Source organism: Branchiostoma floridae, chromosome 1 (assembly GCF_000003815.2).
Source record: "Branchiostoma floridae strain S238N-H82 chromosome 1, Bfl_VNyyK, whole genome shotgun sequence".
NCBI lineage: Eukaryota > Metazoa > Chordata > Leptocardii > Amphioxiformes > Branchiostomatidae > Branchiostoma > Branchiostoma floridae.
In genome coordinates, this window is record NC_049979.1 from 23,894,456 (window position 1) to 23,919,302 (window position 24,847).

At 40.8% G+C, this 24,847-nt stretch overlaps 3 protein-coding genes and 1 non-coding gene across 5 annotated transcripts in view; 3 read left to right on the forward strand and 1 right to left on the reverse strand.

The window, feature by feature from the left end:
• Positions 1 to 1,187: 1,187 nt before the first annotated feature.
• On the forward strand, positions 1,188 to 8,482 carry LOC118430259 (ribosome biogenesis protein NOP53-like). The gene is made up of 13 exons (XM_035840986.1): positions 1,188 to 1,421; positions 2,398 to 2,474; positions 2,829 to 2,913; positions 3,347 to 3,525; positions 3,835 to 3,911; positions 4,152 to 4,358; positions 4,723 to 4,893; positions 5,088 to 5,143; positions 5,383 to 5,502; positions 6,084 to 6,150; positions 6,348 to 6,424; positions 6,816 to 6,872; positions 7,437 to 8,482. The coding sequence occupies exons 1-13, from the start codon at positions 1,234 to 1,236 to the stop codon at positions 7,447 to 7,449; spliced, it is 1,374 nt and encodes a 457-aa protein (XP_035696879.1). The 5' UTR covers positions 1,188 to 1,233; the 3' UTR covers positions 7,450 to 8,482.
• A 536-nt stretch (positions 8,483 to 9,018) lies between these two features.
• Trnas-gcu lies at positions 9,019 to 9,100 on the reverse strand. Its single transcript has one exon. It is a non-coding gene; the product is annotated as a tRNA-Ser (tRNA).
• A 379-nt stretch (positions 9,101 to 9,479) lies between these two features.
• The window catches only part of LOC118430234 (protein dispatched homolog 1-like), a 36,230-nt gene continuing 20,862 nt past the window's right edge, over positions 9,480 to 24,847 (forward strand). The window contains exon 1 of one of the 2 annotated variants that reach the window (XM_035840945.1): positions 9,480 to 9,667. The gene's annotated coding sequence lies outside the window, so the exon portion shown is untranslated. The remainder of the gene's footprint in view (positions 9,668 to 24,847) is intronic. The other variant, XM_035840953.1, reaches the window with a different exon arrangement.
• On the forward strand, positions 19,624 to 23,762 carry LOC118417075 (uncharacterized protein K02A2.6-like). The gene is made up of 2 exons (XM_035822493.1): positions 19,624 to 23,570; positions 23,624 to 23,762. Exons 1-2 carry the CDS (start codon positions 19,624 to 19,626, stop codon positions 23,760 to 23,762), a joined length of 4,086 nt encoding a protein of 1,361 aa, XP_035678386.1.

A 24,847-nucleotide genomic window follows, 5' to 3' on the forward strand; every position in this document is an offset into this window, starting at 1 on the left:
GGTCAAGAGTTCTACATGCACTGAAGACAGTCATGCACTCCAGTTGGCAAGGTTTCAAATTACCTACTTCAAAATACCGCTAAAGCCAGTTGAGTACTTAGAGACCTACGCATAATTGGTTAGGCACAAATGGTTGCAGATGGTTACGTGAAAATTGTTGTCATACAATGCAATACAAACAAACAAACTGCCAAACAAAAAAATATTTTCAAAAACACATATCATATTCATACATAGCATTAGGTAGTATATTACGACCTCTTTGGTTCGTGCAATTCACACTTGTTCATTTGGGAAGAAATTTAGAGATTCAGGGAGCTCAGAGGCTATTCACAAAATGAGCTATAACCGTTAGACCAAAAAGTTTCCTATTTGTAAAGTTTCTTGCATGTAACGTTAACATTAACCAAGGAGGTTTTTACCTCCTTGCATTAACATTGAGTTAACGTTTCATATGAACGTTTATTGTTTTTACAAAAGAAAAGTCACATCAAGGAGGTTATATCACAAGGCCTTGTGATATAACCTCCTTGGTCACATCGAGTCCTACACTATTGAGTAGAGTAGAGTAGAGTTCTACAGGCACAGGTAGGAACTGATTAATAGCCATGGTGACTTTTGCGACGTATTTACTTGAAGCCTCATATTAGGCCCCAACAAGTAAAATATGTCCTCTATTAAACTTGGTTGGCGCAAGTATATCAAAGGTATCAATGGTATATAAATGAGATGCTACATGCTATAATCAAGGAGGTTCTTTCTTTAACCTCCTTGCTATAATTTACCTCCTTGGTGCAAAATAACAATATACACAGACCTTTTAACACCCTTTAGAGTGGTCATGTAACGCTTCGGCACTCAAATCCAGAGACTCGTCCATGTAACTACTGAAAGGTAAGCACATAAACCCTGAAGTGTCTACATTTCAACTTTTTTTCCACGCAAAGGGCAGAATAAATGCCGGTACGCGTAGTTCTTGGAAAAAAAGCCAAATAACATCCGTCAATGTCACCTTTGACCTTAAGAGATACCAATGTGTCTATAGGGGTTCGGACATCTGATGTTAAAAGAGCACATAAATCATACATTTTAAAATGTGAACGAAGTTTTAAATTTCATTTATTATTTGAATAATATTTTGGTATTTTGGATTGGAGAGAACATCTTTATTGTACTAATGAAGCGATAAAATTGTAATCTGACCACCCTGCTTTTAAAGTGGACTCGTTCAAAATGGCAGCGACGAAAAGTTCCGAATCGAGCGAATCTCCACAAACTTTAGGTTCTTTATTCCCACACCCGTCAGTCAGAGGCAGGAAAAAGCGTGTCAGCAAGAAGAACAAGTCTGCATGGAGAAAGCATAGCGATATCAAGGACATAGAGGATTTTCTAGATGATCAGAGGCTGCAACTAAGAACCGGGTAAGTACGCACATAGCTAGTCTAGTACATACACGTGCATGCCCCCCTCCCCCTTGAAATCTCTAAACGGAACTTCCACTGGCAAATCTTGAGCCAAGTAAAGTTATATCATTAGGCCACGGAAGGAATAGTATTTGCCAGAAGTTGCGATCTTGCCTGTGTAGCATGATCTTGGAGATTGCCATCAAAATGCTCTACAAATTAATGTACAATTTGAAGAGTACTGTACATAGGAAATAGAATCCTCCACTCTAGTTGTGGCAACTCTGAGAGGGCACGGGCAGACTTCTGTGAGAATGTACTCTTGTGCAATTTGCAACAACATAGATTACGTTCACAAAATGGTACATAGTAGTGATGATTTATTTCAAATTGTCGGTAGATTTCTCATATTAGAGTAGAGTAGAGTGGAGTTTCTAGTTTTTAGTATATTCATAAAGATACTGGTGAAAACCGCATAACCACTGGTGATAAGCTGAGACAGGTCCGACGGTGTGAACATGCTAGTACGTTCCTGTCCGTTGACAGTGGGCACGTGACCAAATCCTCAAAGGGCTTATGAAATGAGTTTGCCTATGGACAGTGTACTGTAAATGCATTTAAGTTCGCGGGGATTTAATTTTGCGGTAGCGAGAAAAAGGACTTTTTGCGGTGGATTTAACTTATTTTAAGTTGGCGGTAACACCATAGACTGCAGTCTAATACCATACTAGAAAAATGTTCGCGGTGGTTTTAAGTTCGCGGTGAAGTGGTCACCGCGAAAACCGTGAACATTAATCCACCGCGAACATTTCTGCATTTACAGTATTTGATTCTATATACTATAGTAGCTCTCATCAGAATTGTGAAAAGATGCATTGACGGTAGCAAACATTCCTATTGGCTTTGCACTGATCTCTTTTGTGACAATAAGACTGCTGTAAGTGTAAGCCCAACATTACAATAGAAACTCACCATATTTCCTGTTCACTTCCAGTGGTCTTGTGGCAGATAAGGCAGATGACAGTCTATTCTACGTTGACAAACAAAACGACAATGAACTTGAAGCACCAGGTAAGTTGTATGAACAGAATTTTATCATCACTTAATGAGTTTAGTGTAACAAATTTTTCCCTTCGGGTTGCGTAGATGACAGAGACCTCGCCGCTAAGCAATACTTACACTCATTTTGTATCCCAAGGAAGTTATAGGCTATTTTTTTCGAATTTCCTTCTCCTTGAGTTGGTACTCTAGCCTGAATTTCCCAACCTGTGTCTCTGAGTTTGAATCAGGGCTGCCTGTATAAACTTTCCTAGGCTAGAGCTTCAGAGCTGGCCTGTCAGGTCCTGGAAACAGTCTGGCATTGATGCTACACCTCAGTAGGTTTTTCACAGCTTCATTACAAAAAACTCATTCCTTTTTTCACAGTGGCAAAGAAGAGGAAAAAAGAGCTGAAACCACTGAAAATAGATCAGATCATTGCCGGAGAGACAACTGTCAAACCTGTCACTGGGTAGGTAACATGGGTTAACTTTGACTTTGATCTACATTTCTGCTGTTTTAATAGTCAGTGATTCTTGGTGAACTGTTTTTCATCAAATCTTGTCAATTGCTGTTGTAGGTTTTTGCATATAAAAACATGGAAAATATTTTACTTTAGATGTAAAAAAGATTATACAGCATAGACCGTATAATGTACAATGTCACGTATTATTAAACTCTTACCTAAAAGTATCATGTATATATGCAATGTGCCAAATAGCAGTTATTCAAGCAACAGGTATATGATTTAATTAAATCGCTTGAGTAACTGCTATTTAGTGTATCTCATTACCTGGATGTCTAACCTCCATCAACATATGCATGCAATACTTGCATATACAGTACCTTTAAAAGTCTTCAAGACAAAAAAAATCATACCAATGGATCTGGGTTTTTTTTAATAGGCATGATCCTCCTATGGGATCTGGTAAGGTCAGAAGGAAGGAGGCCAAAGCTAGAGAACTTGAGCAGAAGACAGGGTACATCTCAAAGGAGAGGAGAAAGAAATTAAAGCTGAACTCTGTACAGGCTGGGTTAAAAAGGCCGCAAGCAGTTAAGGAGTACTATGACCTCTGGGGCAATGGTAAGAAAAATCTTATTTTTTACTTGGTCATGCATTTTGTGTTGAATTTCGTTCATTCAGACCCTTGTATTACATTTACCTAGTCACACAAAGGGCAGCAATTTTAATTGCTGTTTTAGTAGCAGGGTATATTTTCACATGGAGGAGTTGCTAGCCCTTCGCCTTTTAATGTGCCCATGGCACCTCCTCAGACACAGGACCCCTGATGCCATTTACATGTAGCTAAGGATGTCTGTTTCTTTTGACTGTAGATATTTCAGAAAAAAAAAGATTGCCTAGATTTTTCACCATCCATTGATTTACATTTAGATGCAGAGGAAAAGGACACTGAGAAAGAGGAGGATGAGCATTATGCTCAGGTGACTGGCAAGACAAGAGTTAAGGTGGTAAGTAGGAGCTTCATAATTAAGACATTGGCCCATTTATAATCAGGGCTCAAAATTTATTTTTGGGAATATGTGTGCAAGTGTACCTAGCTTCAAGAATTTAGGTGCATCAAAAATTTTTGGGTGCACAACATAAGACAAAGTACAATAATATGTCAGCAAGTTATAGCAACAGCCAGTTAGAAAGGTGTTATCATAATCCAGTATTGCATTTGTGATGTACCATCCTCTTGATCCCAGCCTGTAAGGACACAGACGCATGCCAAGAACCCGTCCATCCTACCCAAGGTGGAGGTGATCCACCCTGGGGGGTCGTATAACCCCACGTTTGAGGACCACCAGCAGCTGCTACAGCAGGCAGTACGCACGGAGAGTAAGAAGGTCAAGGCAGAGAAGAAGTTAGAAAGACAGGCTAGACTGCCACCAAAGAGAGAGTGGGCTACTCGTGTAAGTACATTGAAACCTGATATTAAATGTAATGTTGTTAGCAAGAGATGCTTCTTATCATAAATTTCTTCTTTCTCCTGTCCTTCTTCCTCTTCTCCAAACAAGTAATGTAAATGATCTGGACCAGGTGGCTGTCACCATGGTTACTGTAGGTATAGCAGACACCCTGTGGTGTCCAGTTTCATTTAACAAGTGGTAGGACAGAGCTTGAGGGGCTGATCAGTCACCATATCATATGAATGTGTTTGAGTAATAATAAACAGCAGTAATTTGCTAAACCAAGTGAAGGTAAACATTATGTAGTTGCCTGTAAATGATGCCTTTCTAGTGCTGTTGATAAGAGAAATTGCTTCTTTTATTCCAGAGAGACAAAATGAAGGAGTTAACTGAGGGTCTACTTGAGGAGGAGGATGAAGAAGATGAGGATGAAGGGGAGGAACAGGAAGGGGACCAGTCTGTCCCCAAGGCCACCATCAGGGCAGAAGACAAGAAAACCAGACAGAAGAGGAGAAAGGAGAAGGAACAAAGAGAGCAGGTATGGTCATTCCTCCTTAGTGAGTAAAAATAATCATAATGATTAATTAACAGCCATCAATATTTGCTGCTGTGTGTAGAAAAAGTGCTATGCACTCATTAACTTACAACCATGCCATAATTTCTTCTACAAATGAACCATTTTACAATTGGTGTAACTGTAAGCTGTTGCTTTTTTGTCTTTTTTCCTATCAGGAGCAACAAAAGGTGGCAGACAAGACCAAGAAGGTCCAGGAGCATGAAGTGAACAGGTGAGACTGAAAAACACAGATAGAAATGATTGTGATGATGTGCTGCGTTATATTATAGATGATATGTGATATGTATGGATATGCAGTTAGCACATTATGGTTGTAATAACTCCAGTGGTAACTTGAAAACTTAGTTGTTAATAATTTCTTCCCTCTCCCTTTAGCCACTAAACCACAAAATACACAAAATTTGTTAGGATTGGTGCTGTTGTATTTGTTAATATTTGTGATGCTTGTAGGCTCAAGACTATCAAGAAAGAGATCAATGCCTTAGAGAAGAAGAGGGAGGAAAGACAAAAGAAGAAAGCAGAAATAAGAACTCAGAATGCTGATAAACCCAAGAGACTCGGCAGACACAAGTATCCTTTCTGACTGCATTATATAAAGTGCCCCAAATACTGACAGTTTTATTGTTTAATTGTATTTTTCATTCCTGGGTAACTGATTATTTAGGAATGTATATTCATTCATAGCTTGCTACAGGATAATTTTTAATAGACCCCTATCAAAACAAAATGACGATCAGACTTTAAAACATCTTTATATGATGCAAATTTTATAACATTTCTAATTTTATTGTTTTCTTGCCCTATGGCCTACCCTTTTTTCGCCCAAGGTTCCTTAGTTTGGAAAGGTGTTCATTGTTTAGCCTGGTATCCAGCCAAGTCTCTTCTGTCCTCTCCACAAATTTTTGCTATAATACGGCTGGATACCAGGCTAGTTCATTTCAGTTCCAAAAGAGAACTGAATCAGATACAGGATGTATTTTCTTAGTCGTAGATTTAGAAAAAGGGGACTGTTGTACCTTGATCTTTATGTCATAATGTAATCAAAGAAGCAGAAGAATCAACTTGTAGTTTTGTTTTTGTGATGATTTTAAGACAGATGTGTTTGATGATGTTAACCTGTGTGAAGAGATCAACCCTTAACAGTACTACAGGTACGAGGAACCTTTCCCAGAATTCAAGCTGAGTGAAGAGCTTGTCGGCACACTCAGGGAGTTTAAGGTTGGAAAAATGTTTGTTTGAGTTTTCATTTGAAATGAAATATGTAAGAATGGCAAATGACAGAGACGGCAGACAAATATATTTACATTTTGTACCTTGAATTGTGGGAAGTTGTATTCTACACTTTCTGCGTGATCTCTGCCTCAACTTTCATGATTTTTATGATGTTTAATATGTAAATCCTTTCTCTCCCACAGCCTGAAGGAAGCGTTCTCAAAGATCGCTTCAAAAGTCTGCAGCGAAGAAATATCTTAGAAACAAGAGTGAAGGCAAAGTAAGTACAAAGGTTCTGGTACATTTGAAGGATTTTTGAAAGGAAGAACTGTACTTGATTGAAGGTATTTGCTCTGGGTAAATTTTCATGACATGAACACTGCATGATGTAGGCACTGCAGTCAAAGACACAACATTGAACTGAAATGTATGATGTTTCAAAGTTGACTTAAGTGCATCTGTCAAAGAAATTATTTGATCAAATCAGGCAAGACTATCAAAGCAATTATTCCAGGGCATTGAAATTTTGTTGTGCACCCAAATGTTTCCTGTGCTTCTAAATTTATAGGTTAAGTGTACTGTGTACCATTGCACGTATTAGACATTGTTGAGAAAATTGTTGCAAAAGACTGTTGGCTCTTACCTGTTGCTTTTATTTTTTTGTTATCCAGGCGCCAGAAGAAGTACAAGAAGAAATATGTGGAAAAGAAGCAGTACAAAGAAATCAGGTAAAAATGCTGTAGTTAGATAGTGCACATTTTGTTTAGCTGCAATGTATATGATTTCAAGATTATTGCTTATGTCTTGAAAACTTGTTGATGAGAAATTGTATCAGTATGTGGAAGCTCTTGAAAGATCTGTCCAGAGCTATGTAGCCATAGGTAGTCCCATGGTCTTTTTCAGGCCGTAGTGCACATTGTTTAAAAGGCTGAGCCCAACCCTCTCCTTCCACCGCCATTTACCTCCTTAGCTGAAGTCATTTTACACCGGTGTGGAGGGTGGAAAGTCTTAAATGCTTTTTCAAAGTGCATTCAATACCACACCCAGACATTTATTGCTATAATTACCAAGGAGCTTTCAAGAAAGGTCCAAATCCAATGTGATGTAAGCAAGCAAGTACGTATACTAAATACCTTCACTTATCATTTCTGAACTACTGTTAGAGCCCATGCAAAAGATTTATCAGTAGCTGGCCCGAGTTTGTAGTCGCAAAGCCTATTCCAATTATGTGTGTTTGAAATGCTATTGTATTATATTTCTCTACATCTGTCTTACATTTTGTTGTTTTTCAGCATCAATGTCTAGCCAGAGAATGAGGCCTCTTGTCTGCAATAGTGTGATTCTTCATTCAAATGAAGAAGATCATGGATCCTGGATTTCCAAAAGGAAGAGAAAGAACCTGTATCATTGTAAACGAGGATACTGGAAGTAAAAGTTGTTTTAGTTTAACAAAGAGGAAGACGTATACTTTTGGGTCTTCCTGTGATTTTGATTTTTAGAAATGTATGCTGTTACATGTACATGTATTTCTGTTACATGTACATCTGATTTATTTACATCATATTGCCAACTTCTGAACGTAGCCTTCACAAGAGGAAAAAGCAGGACAAACTATACCATTGCCACTTTTGCTTATATGGTTACAATACAAAGCATTGAGCAGATTTATTTTTAAGATTTGACAGAATCACAAGATAAACCATTCAGTTACAAATGACCACACTTGAGCTAGCCAATGAAACAAGACCATAGTCATTAAAGAAGCTCCATTTACATATGCATTACTGTATATTGGAAAATTGTCATTATTCCCTATGACTTGTGGTGGCTCTGGTAAACGATTTGTTGAACAAATCCCCATTTCCTGTTCGCAGACGTTGGTGGGTACATGTCAGGTGTTGGATGTCCATTGCTCTGCGATGATGACATCAATGGCGCCGCAGGTGTGCTTGTAGCCCAAATGCTGAGGCGCATGTTAGGTATTATAACACTTCTGACATTTGTCAAGTGTCATAGCTGGATTCTATACCTGTCACTCAAATGTCAGGGGCTGACCCCATGTAGACCCCTCCAATACACATAACAGGCAATTTACCAAACAGATGAATAGATACTTGAGAGATGAGACAGCCAATATTTACCATGGTACAATGTATCAAAATAAGATACACAGTGACGTGATGGGCAAGTAAAACAAAGAACAGGAAGTATTCTATAGATAGGTTTGTGTAGATATGAGAGGAAGGTATACCTTGAGGATAACCAAAATGATTGGTACAATGAAGTTAACAGGAAAAATGCCCAGCATGACCAATAAAAAGATTTTACAATTATCCCATACCCTCTCCATTGGCATTCAATTCAACATACAGTGTAGTACCATTCATTTATCAGTTGTTTGTTTATTCATCAGTTGTTTGTTTATTCATTTGTTTTTTGTTGCTGAAAATGTAACATTATGCATCCTAGGTAAGATGTTTTCAGTAATGTTGGAGTCATTACAAAGGTGCTGGATTTATACCTCATGCTGTGGTTCGCCTAGGCAAAGTGGGCTACGTCAGCAGGCTACCCTTTCTGGGGCCCAATGTCATGCAAAGGGTTTGGGCCTTTAGTGAAATTTCTTTGATGAAAAATTGACTGCCCTTCTATTCAAAGCTTGGGGACCAGAAAGGGCCTCCTGATGGGGTAGTCTACCTGGCCTAGCCCACATTTTTCGGAAACCCGCAGTAAAATCGAGAAGTGAAGAATGGCTCTAATAATTTGTTTGAAGTAGTTTGAAAGAATTTAAAGGTATGTCTAAAACATGTTAATGGCGTAAAACAATATTACGTAGTAAATTGTGAAATTAAAATGAGAAAAACGAAAAACATTTATCGACGAGGATGGGATTCGAACCCACGCGTGCAGAGCACAATGGATTAGCAGTCCATCGCCTTAACCACTCGGCCACCTCGTCAGTTGAACGCAGGGGGTCATTCTACAAATATGAATCTTCCTCCTTGATAGCACAAATTTTGTCTTCGTAGAGCTAGATAAATGGCTTTTTAGTGTTATTTTATAGCTCTTTATTACACCTATAGTAGTTAAAAGCCTTTACTTGATCTATTTCTGTCGCCGTTGACTGTTTTACACTCACTTCCGGTCGCGTATGGTAACCGGAAGCTAAGTAGAATAGTTCATTTTGATTACGGGGTTTTTTTCTGTTGAAGATGTTCAATGCCTGAGCTATCAAAACATTATTGTTAAATGACCACTTACCCTACAATATGATATTAATACTTAATTAGTAGATGTTCTTGAAATATTGTTCACATTGGCGTGAAATAAAATATCACCCCTACATGTTGTATATTAGTATATTCCTGCGAACTTCCTGAAATAAGCCAGGCTGTTTACTCGCGCCGTGCGGAGGAGACGCATCAGACGGAGGTATGCAGACACACACCACCGTCACGTTAGCGCGGTCCTCCGCCTTCATCTGACCGCCTTCGCCGACGATCTTGGCCCTGGAGTCTCCTCTGAGGTAAGTTTCCTCTCGTTTCTTCAAATATGTAGAGAGTAATCCACGTTCAACCGGTGGCAACCCGTTCTAAACTTGATGCGATCGGCCGATCACACACAGACTGTGATGCCTTTCGTCAAGTTTCGCTGTAAACAAAGCTACCAAGAAACCTTTTTAGTTCACACAGGGTTTCATTCTTTGTGTCATTAATTTTATACTGTAGATCTGTGCAGAGTGAAGATATAAGTTATGTCGTACCAGCACACCGCATTCATGAAATGTCATGATTATAATACGAATTGAGCTCACGATGGAAGGTCCTTGACTTTGACCGCTTTGACCGGTAGACTTGACCCATAAATATTGTATTTGTGGCCTTGAAAGTGAGTTGCCGACACAGACATGCCAATATTATTTTTTGTTTGAAGTTTGAAGAAGATAAAACGGGTTTTAAAAGGCCCCAATTCCACTGTTCTGAAATCCCCATGTGTTCAGTGAAGTGTGAAGTCGGATTTGGAAGTCCGACCATTTGCAGGCCAATAGGAGTAACATAAGGCGTCGGATTTGGGAAGTCCGACCATTTGCAGGCCAATAGGAGTAACATAAGGCGTCGGATTTGGGAAGTCCGACCATTTGCAGGCCAATAGGAGTAACACAAGGCGTCGGATTTTGGAAGTCCGACTCTTGCAGGCCAATAGGAGTAACATAAGGCGTGAGGAGGCGTCGGATTTTGGAAGTCCGACTCTGGCAGTCCAACCGCTGATACCGCAGGAGAAACATAAGGCCCAGTTGCATGGGTTTAAACAACTGCCTGTGGTGCAGGAAAAAGAGCTAAGACCCAGATAATGTTAACTTTTTCATATCTTCAAGTATTACCAAGGACGTGCCCAAGTGATTTGACAACCTTATGCAGATTTTAATTAGGGGTTTTTGAAACAAAACATTCAGGTAACAGATGCAAAATCTCATGGATTCACATTTTTCTGCCAAATATTTCTTGTCACACTTTTTCTGAAATATTTCAAGAATCATATTTTTTAATGCCCAAATTTTTCATGCACAGATTCTTCGGGCCCAGAAAACCTGTTCCCGTGTAGCAACAGCAAGCTCCACTATAGACATCTAAGAATTTGTTTTTTAGGACAAAGTTTGTTTATTCAAAAGATCTAGTCATTTTTGTCTGGAAGCTGATTGGGCCTAAAATTCCAGAGAAAGATTTAAAGGTACATTTTATAGAAAATTACAGAGTCAATTATACTGAATAGTCACATATTTGGTTATTTTTCTTCATCATAAGTTGAATCTGCACAGCAATATTTACAGCAATTGAATTTTCCTTTGTTTGGTCTCAAAAATTATATCTTGGTATGCTCACTTCCCACAGCCGCTTGAGTTGTCAGCCATTTTGTTCGTCTGGGGAGTTTTGGGTAGGTTAAACACAACTAGGGGACTTTGCAATGTTTGCCAAATCACAAGAATATCAACAGTAATATTATGATATAATTATGTGAGAAAGACATTGTATATTACCAGACTACTGTTGACAGCAGAGCAAGTGGTTATTTTGTCAACTTGATGAATTTCAGTTTCATAACATTTTCATGATTATTCATGATCATGTTATTGCACGTAGACTATTAGTTGCCTTTTGCCCAACCTGCTACATATTCATGCTATGTTGTATTCATGTACAGTACTTTTGAAGGGGAATCTTTGATTGGCAAATTTCAGATTTCTATCAAAAGTGTACTCATATCGAATCCCTTATACTGAAACAACACTTGGATGAATGCGTTAGAATAACCCTTTACGAGGAAACAAATAATGGGATGAATATCCTGATTATGGTTCTGATTACAAGTGTTTTGGTAACCTTTGAGAATAAGTAGGATTTTATCAGCAATGACTGCCAGTAATTTTGCACCCCATTAAAATGTCATGCACATTTTGCAGCATGAATGTAGATAGCTCAATTATCACTTATGTTCTTCTAAGTATGTACTTATTGACTCCCTAAAGGTGACTGCATACTTACTAATGAGGAAAGCACAATCATGTATGTGTTTATAGATGTACATTTTGTAGGTCAACAGATATTTGGGGAGGTCATTACTATCATCGATCAAGAAGATGATGTTTTCATGTTTGTCACTATATGTTTGTGAACAGCATAACTTGAGAAGTCGTGGATGGATCTATATGAATATGATATTTGTTATGTTGGATGGACCGCCTGGTGGCTTTTTATTGTACTGAAGCGGAATGTCCGGTTTTGATATCTCCTGATCTGGACCTAACTGGTTCGTGATTTTTTAAGTGGAAAATACATATAGCTCTTGTTGGGCCCCCTGGCAACTTTTTTTGGAAGTGCAGCTGGTCTTTTTGTTGGACACTGATGACTCAAGTAGGGATTCTTAGTCTTTATTCGTCTAGTTTCAAAACAATCTATGTCATCATTGTCATGTTACTCCTGGCTTCAGAATCAGATCCTCAAGTACTAGTAGTCATCTAACATTGAGTCATAATTTAAAATTGGTGTGAAGAATACAACTTATAAGTTTGTTAGGTCCTAAACTAGCTGAAATACAGCCTTTTATTAAAATTAAAAACATTACCAGCTATGGTCTGGAAAGCTTCCTGTCTGTAGAAATACCAAGTTTCCAACACCAATTCAACCTATTCAATGACTCCTGGCCAAGGTGTTGCATAAGAATGTGCCATGTACAAACATAACATGCAGCTTCCACTGAGATACTGAGTATTTATTGACAATATTATTAAGGTTAACGTTAACGTTATACATTTAAACTAAAAACAAACAGTTTAATCAAATATATTTGTATTACTAGTCTGCTACTGCTACAGCACTTTAGCTGTTCCCTTATTTCTGTATAGTCAAAATGTATGTTAATCATGACATTAACGATTAACAGAGAAGACATACTATTATTAGACATTTATTGATTTAAACACTTTAAATCTGAGTCCGACCGACACCTGCTCCGAAATCAGCCGCTAGTGGACGGGAGGACTTGCCGTTCTCGGAACGCCGAATGACCAACATCAATGCGTGTCCCTCGGGAGTCGAAGCCTTTGACATCGTATGTCTGAGTCAAAACGGACAGACATTTGCTTGGTTCTCTTGTCTTTTATCCAGTTAGAATTTGTCTGAACACGAAGTCAGCGCCGCCATTTTCCTTTGTTCCTCGATCTGAATTTTCTGAGCTTGGGTCACAGCGCGAGTCTCCGGCAACTTTGCCAATCGAATAGACAAATCGTGTAAATGCCGCTAGTTGCCGGCAAAAATTAGACGTTCAGTCACTACTGATCACAAGTTCATAATCATTTCTAAGCATCAAAACGCCACAAAAACTTTCATTTGTTCACGAAGGCTTGGCTTGACTTGTCTGCATGCACCATTATGCCGAGATGGTCACGTCGAAATAAAGCTTTCCCTACGTAGGCTTATTTCTTTGACAAAAATTAGGTATTCCAACCAAAATTTCAAAAACACAATACAACGTTAGTTTTTACTGTTTCTGAAAGAGCTAATAAAGAGAAGTAAAATGCTTTTTAAATGAAGCAAATATCTTAAGCGGTTGCTGAGATATGGCTCCTTGAAGTTTCCAAAATCTGCCCTCCGGAATGGCCGGCCGCGCGATAAATTACGAAAATTAACAAAATAGCTTTTTTAAGGGGTGATAAAAAGGTAACTGAAGGCTGAAAAGCTTATTTTATCTTATTTACTTGTAATATGCACTACATAGAAATATTCTACAGGATTCCAGACATTAATATCTTTTTATTATGTTTTTACACAGGGTCAAAGTATGCATTTTGCAACAAATTACTCAGGTGGCAGCGTGACCTTTGACCCCTGGGGAAGGAAAATTCCTCCAAAGTTCACACACCTGTGTCTCTTGACAGGAATGACCATGTCTTCCAATATTTCACATAAAACAGCACTAACTGGTGTTCTTTTACACAATAACAGTCATATTATCTGTACTTCATAAGAAAATGAGTAAATTTGGGTATATATACACACATTTTTGGTTGCGTTCTATGGTATTTTGCTGGTGAGTATACTATACGGTGCACTGTACTAGACCGAGTACCATACTTAATATACCTTTACAATGTACAGCATGATGTTATTTCCTATTACCAAATAATGTCACATCCACAGAATGTCAACAATGGTAACTTCTTTAATAAGAAGGTCAACTTGGTCAAGGTCAAAGGTAAGATTGCATGAACATCTCGCATTATTTGATGAGGCACAATGTTACACTGCATCATTAGCATAAGTTCACACTTGCACAATACGTCATGACAGATGTTAGTACTATAAGAAGAGATAAAATAATGATAAATAGACAATGTAAACACTGAATTTATCATGACAAGGTAAACATTTTTCAAGGTCACAGGCTATTTTCTGTAAATGTAACGTTACATAGATTTCTTGGATGTACTTCCCGATAATTCATATAATCAGTAATAATCACCTGTATCATGCAAAGTTTTGCACACAAAAAAAAGGCCTAATTATCATTTCCTGTGGCACTTACTGTTCTGTGCTTTCTTAACAAACTAAACACTTTTATTTAGTTAAACTGGCTGCACAACTAGTTAACTTGTCAACTTTACATTTGTCCTACACCATCCAATACATGTGTATCTCGCTCTCCTTATTGGTACTACAACCTATATTCTTCAAGGTTTTTCTCTGCTGGTCTTTTATCAGCCACATCTGGGATTAGATAGAATATTCCTCCTAATAAAGAATTAAACTTTTAGTTTTATTATTGTGTCTACCATGGTGATGAATGATGATGGTCATCTATCTGCGGCGAAGACGTCTTACCCAAGTACCCGACACCATCACTACGGTGATTTGTAGTTATACAGTTCTTTTTTATGATGTAATAAAGTGGTTATAAAGAAAGAATCAGACTGACATATGCATGTAACTGAATTCTATATAATACATCAAGAAGATTTGAAGTTAAAATAGATTAAGATTAGATAAATTCCCAAAACCGGATGGAAGAAGGTAAGTCAGTGAGTGTCATTGCTTCTACACCATCTTCTACGACTGAACCCGGGTACCAAGTCTTGGAGGTCGCCATTACCAAACTGTAGAGACAAGAATATAATATTGCAGGTAAGTACTGCAGATTTATGATCTTTTCTAACTATCCAGACGTGCAAAGTCAAACAAAATGCCACATGGCACAAAGAGCACTTGAGCAATCTGGTTGTAACGAGCTTACTTCACATTGAAGTTCACAATGAAAATGCCATAAGTATCTTTTTTTATTGGGCATAGCTTCCCCGGCTGACCCTAACAGGTGGCCACACAAGTGAAAAAATACACTTGGTATTTTGGACTCGGAACGAGGTAAGAAATGATTTGACAAATGATAACAATGACATTGAAAATGCCATTGATTTCTTATTTTGAAAAAAAAATTGGGCATAGGTTCCCCGGCTGACCCCTAACCGGGGGCCACGGTTGCCTCAAGTTCAACAAGTAAAAAAATACACCATGGTATTTTGGACTTGGAACAAGGCAAGAAATGATTCACACAAATAATAACGAGGGTATTGAAAACGCCATTAATTATTTGTTTTGAAAAAATTGGGCATAGGTTCCCCGGCTGACCCCTAACCGGGGGCCACGGTTGCCTCAAGTTCAACAAGTAAAAAAATACACTGTGGTATTTTGGACTTGGAACAAGGCAAGAAATGATTCACACAAATAATATTGAGGATATTGAAAATGCCATTAATTATTTATTTTTAAAAATTTGGGCATAGGTTCCCCGGCTGACCCCTAACCGGGGGCCACGGTTGCCTCAAGTTCAACAAGTAAAAAAAATACACCATGGTATTTTGAACTTGGAACAAGGCAAGAAAATTTATGATTCACAAGGCCAATTTCACATAACAAGAAAGAAAGAAATAAAATGATTAATAAATCTAAACCTGCAATGTTTTACATTGTCTCATGACTTAAAAACATGGATAAAGACATGATTTTGCATTGCTGGCATTGTCTATAGACAGAACAAAAAAATAAAAAAATGGTCTAAACAAAAAAAAAGAAAACATTTTCTTCCTTGAGGACACAAAAGCCCCCCATCCCAAAACAAACCTACAATCTACAGACACTAAAAATGCATCAAAGTATTTTACCTGGAAATTCCTGCTCCATAGCGTCGAAAAGGGTCTGTTTGTGCCGCTTCAGTCACATAACTTCTATTTGTAAGAGGCGCGCGGCCGAAGTTTGGCGCGTCAGGATCGCGCGGCCGGCCAAACACAGGGCGCTCGGGCCGACCTCGCCAGGAAAACAAGCTTCGCGATCCGCCGGCGTGCATGCAATAGACATGCCGATTACATCAAAACGTAGCCTATTTTTTTGTCGTCATTTGGACAGGGGTGACAACCGGCAAAAATTTAATTTTTGCGGAGATTTTTACAATTAAAGATCGATCAATCGCTTCAAGTGGAATTTTTACCGGCAAAAAATAAAAGATCACAACTGTCACCGGTATCATTTTAAAGCCCGTAATCTGCTCTTTGCAATGATACTACTTTCATTCTGCTGCTGTCTAACACAGCGATGCGCAAGCGCTCTAAACACGAGGTTAGGGGTCGCGTGCAGGCGGAAGTGTTGGGCCCGTCCCGCGCAACGCCGGGCGTTCCGCTCACGGCGCGCCGTTTTCACCGGCAAATTTCTGGCGTCTTGAACATTTTACAAACTAAACAAACATATCACAAGAAAGAGAAACTTATATGCTTAATTTTCATGGGTAACTTTGCCTCTAGGAACGGATAGTTTTTGTGCCGCGGGTGTGGGAAGATGGTAAGAAATTTACCGATCGCCGTGCGGCAGAACGTTTTCGCGGTAGCGTTGGAATACCTACAAAAATCCAACTTAGTCTAATTCTCACATAAATAACGTTGATTTGATTGATTTTATTCGTTTTTATACCATAATCACCGTATTTTGTGCTATACATCAGAATTCTTGTTGCGACATTTTACCTTGGCAACAATGGAGTCGTCCACTGACCCCTATTGACCTTGTTTACTGCTGCTGGCGCCATCTTGGAAAAATATCGCAAATACGATTCCGATATTTTTGGCCCGCGGAATACGAAAATTAGACCAGCGTACATGGATTTCAAGAACCTATAACATCAGATACATGAACGGACGGTCTACTTGTAAAATCTGTCCATATAGCCTTCCAGTCTGCACAGAAATGGAAAAACTTCGCATAAAATCACATAATTTTGTACAATGTAAAGTACCGGAGTACAAGCACCAGCGAGGTCAACAAATCTAAGAGCACCCAGCAGAAAAAGCACCAAGAGACCATGTCTAGCGGAGAAGTAGACGTTAAACAAGGACAACAACAACAACAACAACAACAATAACAACATTTCTTTATTCAATGTTTCCTTCGTAAATCGTCCAAGTTTAGCCTACATTTTGCTGATGTAGTGCAGAAATTGAAAAAAAAGTGAACCCCGCGTGGGTTTTATAGCGCGGCGTAACACGGCCGGCCAGTCACGCCGGTGACCGCTATCGGCAGTGTTGGCATAGCGGCCGGACCGAAAATCGTCTGGCCGCGACCGCATTCGACAGGTGACCGCTATAGACTATTTCTTAATGCTTAGGTCAATGGGAAAAATCCAAGGGACCGGCAAAAAGTGACCGCAATGGCCAGGTGGCCCCTATACTCAGGTGACCCCTAAGGCAGGTTTCACTGTAATTGTTAATCATCAATATCACCAAGTTGGGGTGCTTGCCTGGACTGTGTGTTATAACTTATACTGTCTGACAAATTTATGTATAGTTGTATGTACAGCTACTTCATACATGTATGGCATCAATCATGTTGTCTGTGCTATATGCCTCCTTGAAGTGTTGACATGTATGTGCCCCCTGTTGAGTGTGTGGTTTCGGATGTCAGAGTGAAGAATGTACATAGACTTTCCCTTTCCTGACCTGTGAGGGGATGAGAGATGCCAGAGTTTACATGAGAGAGGCTTGGCTCTTATCTTCCTGCATGTGTTTGTTTGACAGAAGAATTGAGCCATCTGTCAGCTCCTAGCTGCCCACATGAAGTACATTCTTTGGTTTTCTAGGGGTTTCCGGAAAAGGTGGGCTAAACCGCCTTTTCCAGAAAGCCGTTTTTCAGCATCAGCCCAGTATACTTGAATGAATTAAACTTTAAAGAACTAATGTGAAGTTCTGAAATGTTTGCATTTTTTTTGGTGACTTCTTGCAGCGAAATCAGGATGTTGAAGTTTGCATTGTAATACTAATACTACAGAATTGATTGGAAATTTGCCCACAAATGCCATGTTTATTCTCAGGTATTCTACACAGACATCTCATTTTCCTGTGTGTTGGGCGCACACACGGCATCTCATCTGTAAGGCAACAAGTGTTACAACTACAAGCTGTAAAAAACATAGTCTGCTGCATGACGAAAACAAGCTGTTCCCCTGCCATTTTGTGTGTAAGGTTTCTGTCGGTAACATGTGCACAGCTATGCAATCCTGCACTTAATGGGTATCCCATGATTTCTCCTGACCATGTGTCTAAAGACAACTGTCACTCACAATGACTGTTGCATGACAGCATTCTGTTGTTAAGGCTCAAGTAGGATTTTACCGTAAAACGTAATTCATATGAATTGCTCGTAAAGCGTAATCAAAATTTCATTAAACCTAACTTGTCTACATGCAAACTTCAGCAGTGAAAATGCAGGAAATTGCGTTTCAAAGGGTCCAGATTTCAAAATTTCGCCGGACCTTCTTTGCGATAGGTCGCCCCTTTTGGCACTGGACATGGTGAAAATATGTTGCAGAAGCGTCGCCAACCAGAAATCTATTTGATTAGAAATTTCATTAGTGAACTTAGATTAGTTTACAAGCAAAAATTCCCCTCAAATGCAGGAAATGATGTTTCAGATGGTCAAGATTTAATTTTTTTTTCTTTGGACAGCCTGCTTGTGCCTCCGGCGCTCGTCGCCATAAAAAATCTTTTCTCTGACAGAAATGTCATCAAATTAAGCACAGTCTGCCAGCAAAATTTGTCCCTCAAAATGCAAGAAATGGCGTTTCAGAGGGTCCAGATTTCAAAATTTCCCCGGACATACCTCGCGACGGCTTGTGCATGCTTTCGGTGCTCGAAATCTTGAAAATATGTTTGGGGGCGTCGCCCTCAATAAAACCATATGAATTTCTAATAGAAATGCCATTCAACTTAGCTTGGTCTGCCAGCAAAATGTGCCCGTCAAAATGCAGAAATTAGCGTTTTAGAGGGTCAAGATTTCACAATTTTCCCGCGGGAGCATGCCCACGGACGCCCTTAGGAGACTAGGATTGTCGCGCCTCCGCTTTCGGCGCTTCGAGTGCTGAAAATTACGTCAGTACGGTCAGTATAAGAAATTTACTGCCGCCGCCTCTGGTCAGCAAGACGGATGCTTTTATATCGTCTTAGTAAAGTTTGAATCTTGTTGATAGAATTCTCAACTTTGATTAGTGTTTAGGTCTCCTTTTCATGCGCTATGCCGCCGGCGATGGGGAGCGATTAAGGTTTGGATAAACGTCGCTGTTACATATCCAGATAATCTCATCAGGCAAGACCCAGCATGCTTTATGGGGCCTTGGACCGAATCACTCTCAGTCAAATCACATGACCTATTTTTGTATCACTACACCACCACATGTACAGAGCTAGAAGTTTGTAGATTAAATCTTAGTCCGCTCATCAAGTGTCTCCTAGTCGTCCATCGTAGTCAACAGAGCACTACAAGGAGTCAGGGATCCAAACACAACATGGTGGCAGCGGTAAACCAGAAATCCTGAGCTGTGCAGCGGGAGGAAGTCCCCAGAAAGCAGCGGAAAAACCAGGAAATAACCCGCTCGACCAAGAACAAAGGATTCAAGATGGCGGCGGCCCAACAAACCATGCTGACGACCTTGATCCCCGAAATGGACTGGAATGCAGATGACCCTGTCAAAACGTTTAGAAAATTCAAACAAAGGATCGAACTGGCATTCAAGACCTTCCTGAAAGACGCCACCGACGAAGAAAAGGTGAGCTACTTACTCTTATTAGCAGGAGACGATGGGCTTGAGATCAGAAATAGCTGGGACCTATCTCCAGAACAGGAAAAAGATCCAAACAAAATCCTAGAGAAGTTCGAGAAACACTTAGAACCTAAGACAAACCACAGGATTTTCAGATATGAGTTCCAAAGCATGAGGCAAGGGCCCGAAGAATCCATCAGTGATTATATGTCAAGGCTAAAAAACGTGGCAGACAAATGCAACTTCAAAGACAAGACAGAGAAAGACGGGAGACTGCTAGATCAGATGATCTGGGGATGTGCATACAAAAAGGTGCAGAAGACCCTCATAGGAAAGCATGAACTGACCCTTGCTGCAGCCGTTAAGGAAGCCGTACAGCATGAGTCTACAGAGAAGTGCATGACAACGTTGACAATCTCAACTCAAGCTAAAGAAGCAAAAGTCGATGCCATTTCTAACAGAAAGCATACTCCAAGCTCAAAACAAAAGGCAAGCTACAGGCCTCCACAGAAACAGAGTGCAAACATCTGTAGAAATTGTGGTACTGAGCATGAGTTTAATGACAGGAAGAAGTGCCCAGCACATGGTTCCACTTGTAATGGTTGCGGAAAGCCAAACCACTGGAGGAAAATGTGCAGGTCAAAGGGCAAATCCAAGCCACAAGAATACAGGGGTTACAGAAAGGCTAATCCAAAACATGTGCATTACCAGCAAGAAGAGCAGTACTCCTCAGGAGAAGAAACACTGTCGATAGGTGCCATATATGTCCATGAAGTGGAGCATAAGAATAATGCACAAAACAGTGAAGCATACACAACATTCCAAATCAAGAAGAAGATAGGAAAGAAGACAACAAACATCAATCTGCGATTGAAGATAGATACAGGGGCTCAAAGCAATGTCATGCCGGTAGAACATTATCAGCAGATATTCCCGGAGAACATGACAAAAGGTGGGGAAGTCAAAGCAGGAATCCTCACACCAAGCAGCACTGTATTATCAGCCTATGGTGGAGACAAAATCCCACACCTGGGGAAGACAACCATCTCTGGAAAACACAAAGGCCGAGAGGTCAAGTGTACTTTCTTTGTGACCAAATCCAAGGGACCAAGCATCCTCGGATTGGCAGCGTGCCAGCAGCTAGGCATCATCACAATCCATGAGATTCAAGCTACCCCAGAGGATGGCAAGATCAAAGAGACGGTGCCGATCAAGGACCGCCCTGCCATCCACAACAAGGAACAACTAATAAAGATGTACCCGGAATGTTTTGATGACACGGTAGGGTGCTTTGAAGAGGAGTACCACATCACTGTTGACCCAGACGTAGAACCAGTGATACATCCACCTCGCAGAGTGCCACTAGAGCTGCGAGAGAAGCTGAAGAAACAGCTGGAAGAGATGACGGAGAAAGGAGTCATCAGCGAGGTCACACAGCCAACAGACTGGGTAAACTCCATAGTAATAAAGGAGAAACCCAATGGCAAACTGCGGATCTGCCTTGATCCCAGAGACCTGAACTTGGCACTCAAGAGGAACCACTACCCGACACCCACTCTAGAAGAGATAACACCCTCTCTGGCAGGAGCCAAAGTGTTTAGTAAGCTGGACGCCAGCAACGGGTATTGGAATATCAAAATAGACGAAGAATCTTCCTTGCTCACGACCTTCAACACGCCCTATGGCAGGTTCAAGTTCAACCGCCTCCCGTTCGGGCTCAAGGTCTCGCAGGACGTTTTCCAGAGGAAGATAGACGAAACGTACAAAGGGTGCAAAGGAGCAATTGGAATTGCAGACGACATCCAGGTGTACGGGAAGACAGACGACGACCACGACTTCCATCTGCACGAAGCGATGGAGAAGACCAGGCAAGCTGGCATCAAGCTAAACGCATCCAAGTGCATAATCAAAGAAAGTGAGTGTAAGTTCTTCGGAATGATCTACACAGCCGAGGGAGTCAAGCCAGACCCCGAGAAAGTGAAGGCGATACATGACATCAAACCACCCCAGGATGAGAAGGAACTAAGAAGTCTCTTAGGGCTCATTCAATACATGAGCGCTTTCATCCCCAAGCTCGCGGACAGAACGACAAACATCCGTGAACTGCTGAAGGAAGATGTTGAATACAAGTGGAGTGCACCACACACCGAAGACCTGAACAAGATAAAGCAGCTCATCAGTGAAAAGACAACACTGCAGTACTATGACAGGGAGAAACCCGTCATACTACAAGTGGATGCCTCAATCAAAGGAGTAGGTGCAGCACTAATACAAGATGGAAAACCCATCGCATTCGCCTCAAAAGCCCTCTCACCGGCTGAAACAAGATACGCCAACATCGAGAGAGAACTCCTGGCAGTAGTCTATGGATGTGAGAAATTCCACACCTACTTGTACGGAAGAAGCTTCGAAGTCGAGTCGGACCACCGACCCTTGGAACAAATCAACAAGAAGAACCTCACAAAGGCACCAAACAGGTTACAACGCCTATTACTGCGACTACAAAGCTATGACATGAGCATCCGGTACAAACCAGGGAAAGAGATGCTACTAGCAGACGCACTCTCCAGGCTGTCACAGCACGACAAGCAAGAGATGGATGGTCTCAAAGTCCAGATCCATCACCTCGTAAAAGTGACAACTGTGAAACTGGAGCAGATCAAAGAGGAGACCAGCAAGGATGAAGAGCTCCAACTACTCGCCCAGACAGTGACACAGGGATGGCCAGAGAAAAGAAAAGAGACACAAGCAATAATACACGAATACTGGACCATCCGAGACGACATCTCGGTAGAGGATGGAGTCCTCCTGGCTGGGTCCAGGATGATTATACCCAAGTCCATGAGAGCAGAGGTCCTAGAGATGATTCATCAAGGACACCTGGGTATCGAGAAATGCATACTCAGAGCAAAATCTGCAGTCTACTGGCCGGGCATGTACAAACAAATCGAGAAAGCAGTTGCAGCATGCCCCACATGCCAAAAGCACAAGAACTCGCAACAGAAAGAAGAGATGATGCCAACAGAGATACCAAGCAGACCATGGCAAACAGTAGGCATGGACCTGTTTACCACCAATGACCAATGGTTTCTACTCCTGGTAGACTACTACTCCAAATTCCCATTTGTGAAGAGTCTCGCCAACCTGAAGGCATCAACAGTAACATCCAGCATACGAGGTATATTCGCAGAACAAGGGATCCCAGCAGAAGTCATATGCGACAATGGGACACAATTCACATCCCAAGAGTTCCGGCAGCTGGCCAACGAGTACGGATTCAACATTACAACATCATCACCGCACTACCCAAAGGGGCATGGATTTATAGAAAGACATGTACAGACGGTGAAGAAAACGCTGATCAAATGCAAAGAATCAAGATCAGACCCAAACCTAGCCATGCTAGCCATCCGCACCACACCGATCAAGCCAGGTATGAAATCGCCAGCGGAGCTGTTAAACGGACGGAAGTACAAAGACATCTTGCCGACCAAAATACCTCCACCACTTGACCAGGAAGAAACAAGGGCCAAGCTGGAAAAGGCACAACAAGCAGCGAAACAGCACTACGACACCCAGGCAAAGAGTCTGCCTGAGCTGGCCAGGGGCCAGAACATCCACGTACAGGACCCTATCCGAAAAACGTGGAGCCCCGGCAAAGTCATTGACAAAGCTGCAACACCGAGATCATATGTTGTAGAGACCGACACCGGGAGACAACTGAGAAGAAACAGAGTGCACATACGACCAACTCCAGAAGTGAAAGCACCTGCAGCTACAACTCCAGAGACAACACCTGCGGCGTCAGCAACGCAGACTACACATGAGTCGACCCTGCAACCACCAACTACTGCAGCACCACACGCGACGACACCGAGTACGACAAAGCCGACATCCGCGACAACGCCGAGTACGACAAAGTCAACGAGAACGAGGTCGAACATCCAACCACCAGTGCGTTACCGCTGACGAGAGAAAGAACTGTTCTCAGATAGAAAAGAACTGAGAAAGAGATTAGACTAAAACTGTTCTTAGAAGTTAGATGCAAAGTATAACTGCTGAAAACCATTGTTATTGTTAAAGTACTAACCAAAAGTTGAAACAAACATAAGAACAAGAGCAAAACAAGAGCTGGACAAGGACTCTAGAAAAAAACCAGCCAAAGACTATTCTACTTAAAGAAAGAGGGATGTTACATATCCAGATAATCTCATCAGGCAAGACCCAGCATGCTTTATGGGGCCTTGGACCGAATCACTCTCAGTCAAATCACATGACCTATTTTTGTATCACTACACCACCACATGTACAGAGCTAGAAGTTTGTAGATTAAATCTTAGTCCGCTCATCAAGTGTCTCCTAGTCGTCCATCGTAGTCAACAGAGCACTACAAGGAGTCAGGGATCCAAACACAACAGTCGCATTGAAGTAAAAGTTCAGCCAAAAGACGATTAAAATGCGCTTGGGAACTTAGCAATCTAGCGTAGAGCGTGAAGAAGCGTCCAGAATTTAGCGTATTACGTAGTCAGCCCTTTCGAATTTAGCGCAGAGCGTTGTCGGGACCCCCGCATGGGGGCCCTCCTTACTGACTACATCATTTTGATAGATTGACAGGTTTGCTGTTCATGCCAGTAAAAAAGCACTGACTTGTCTCAAGATCATTTTGCTGATATCAACTTTTAGAAGCAAAGAATCTTACAACCGCATCAAGCACTTTCTTGAATTCATATGATATCTAGACTCAAATGTTTCTTGCGTCTTTCACCTTCTGCTTTATGTTCTTGATGCTCCAAAGTTCGATATGTTTTGAGGACAACATATGTCAGAGTTAGAAAGTTCGATATGTTTTGAGGACAACATATGTCAGACAGTCAGAGTTAGAAAGATACATGTATTAAGAGTCTTGAGGCTAGAGTGCTCTGACATTTTGTTGGATGTGGTCAATGTGCGTAATTGAAAGATTACCCATGGTTACTATGTCCTTCCAGAAAAGGTTAAATCATCAGTTGCCGCCAAACATTGGATACTGTAGCTTATAGCTGTCAAGTACATGTACATTTTGTCCCCTAGGAACTCAGCA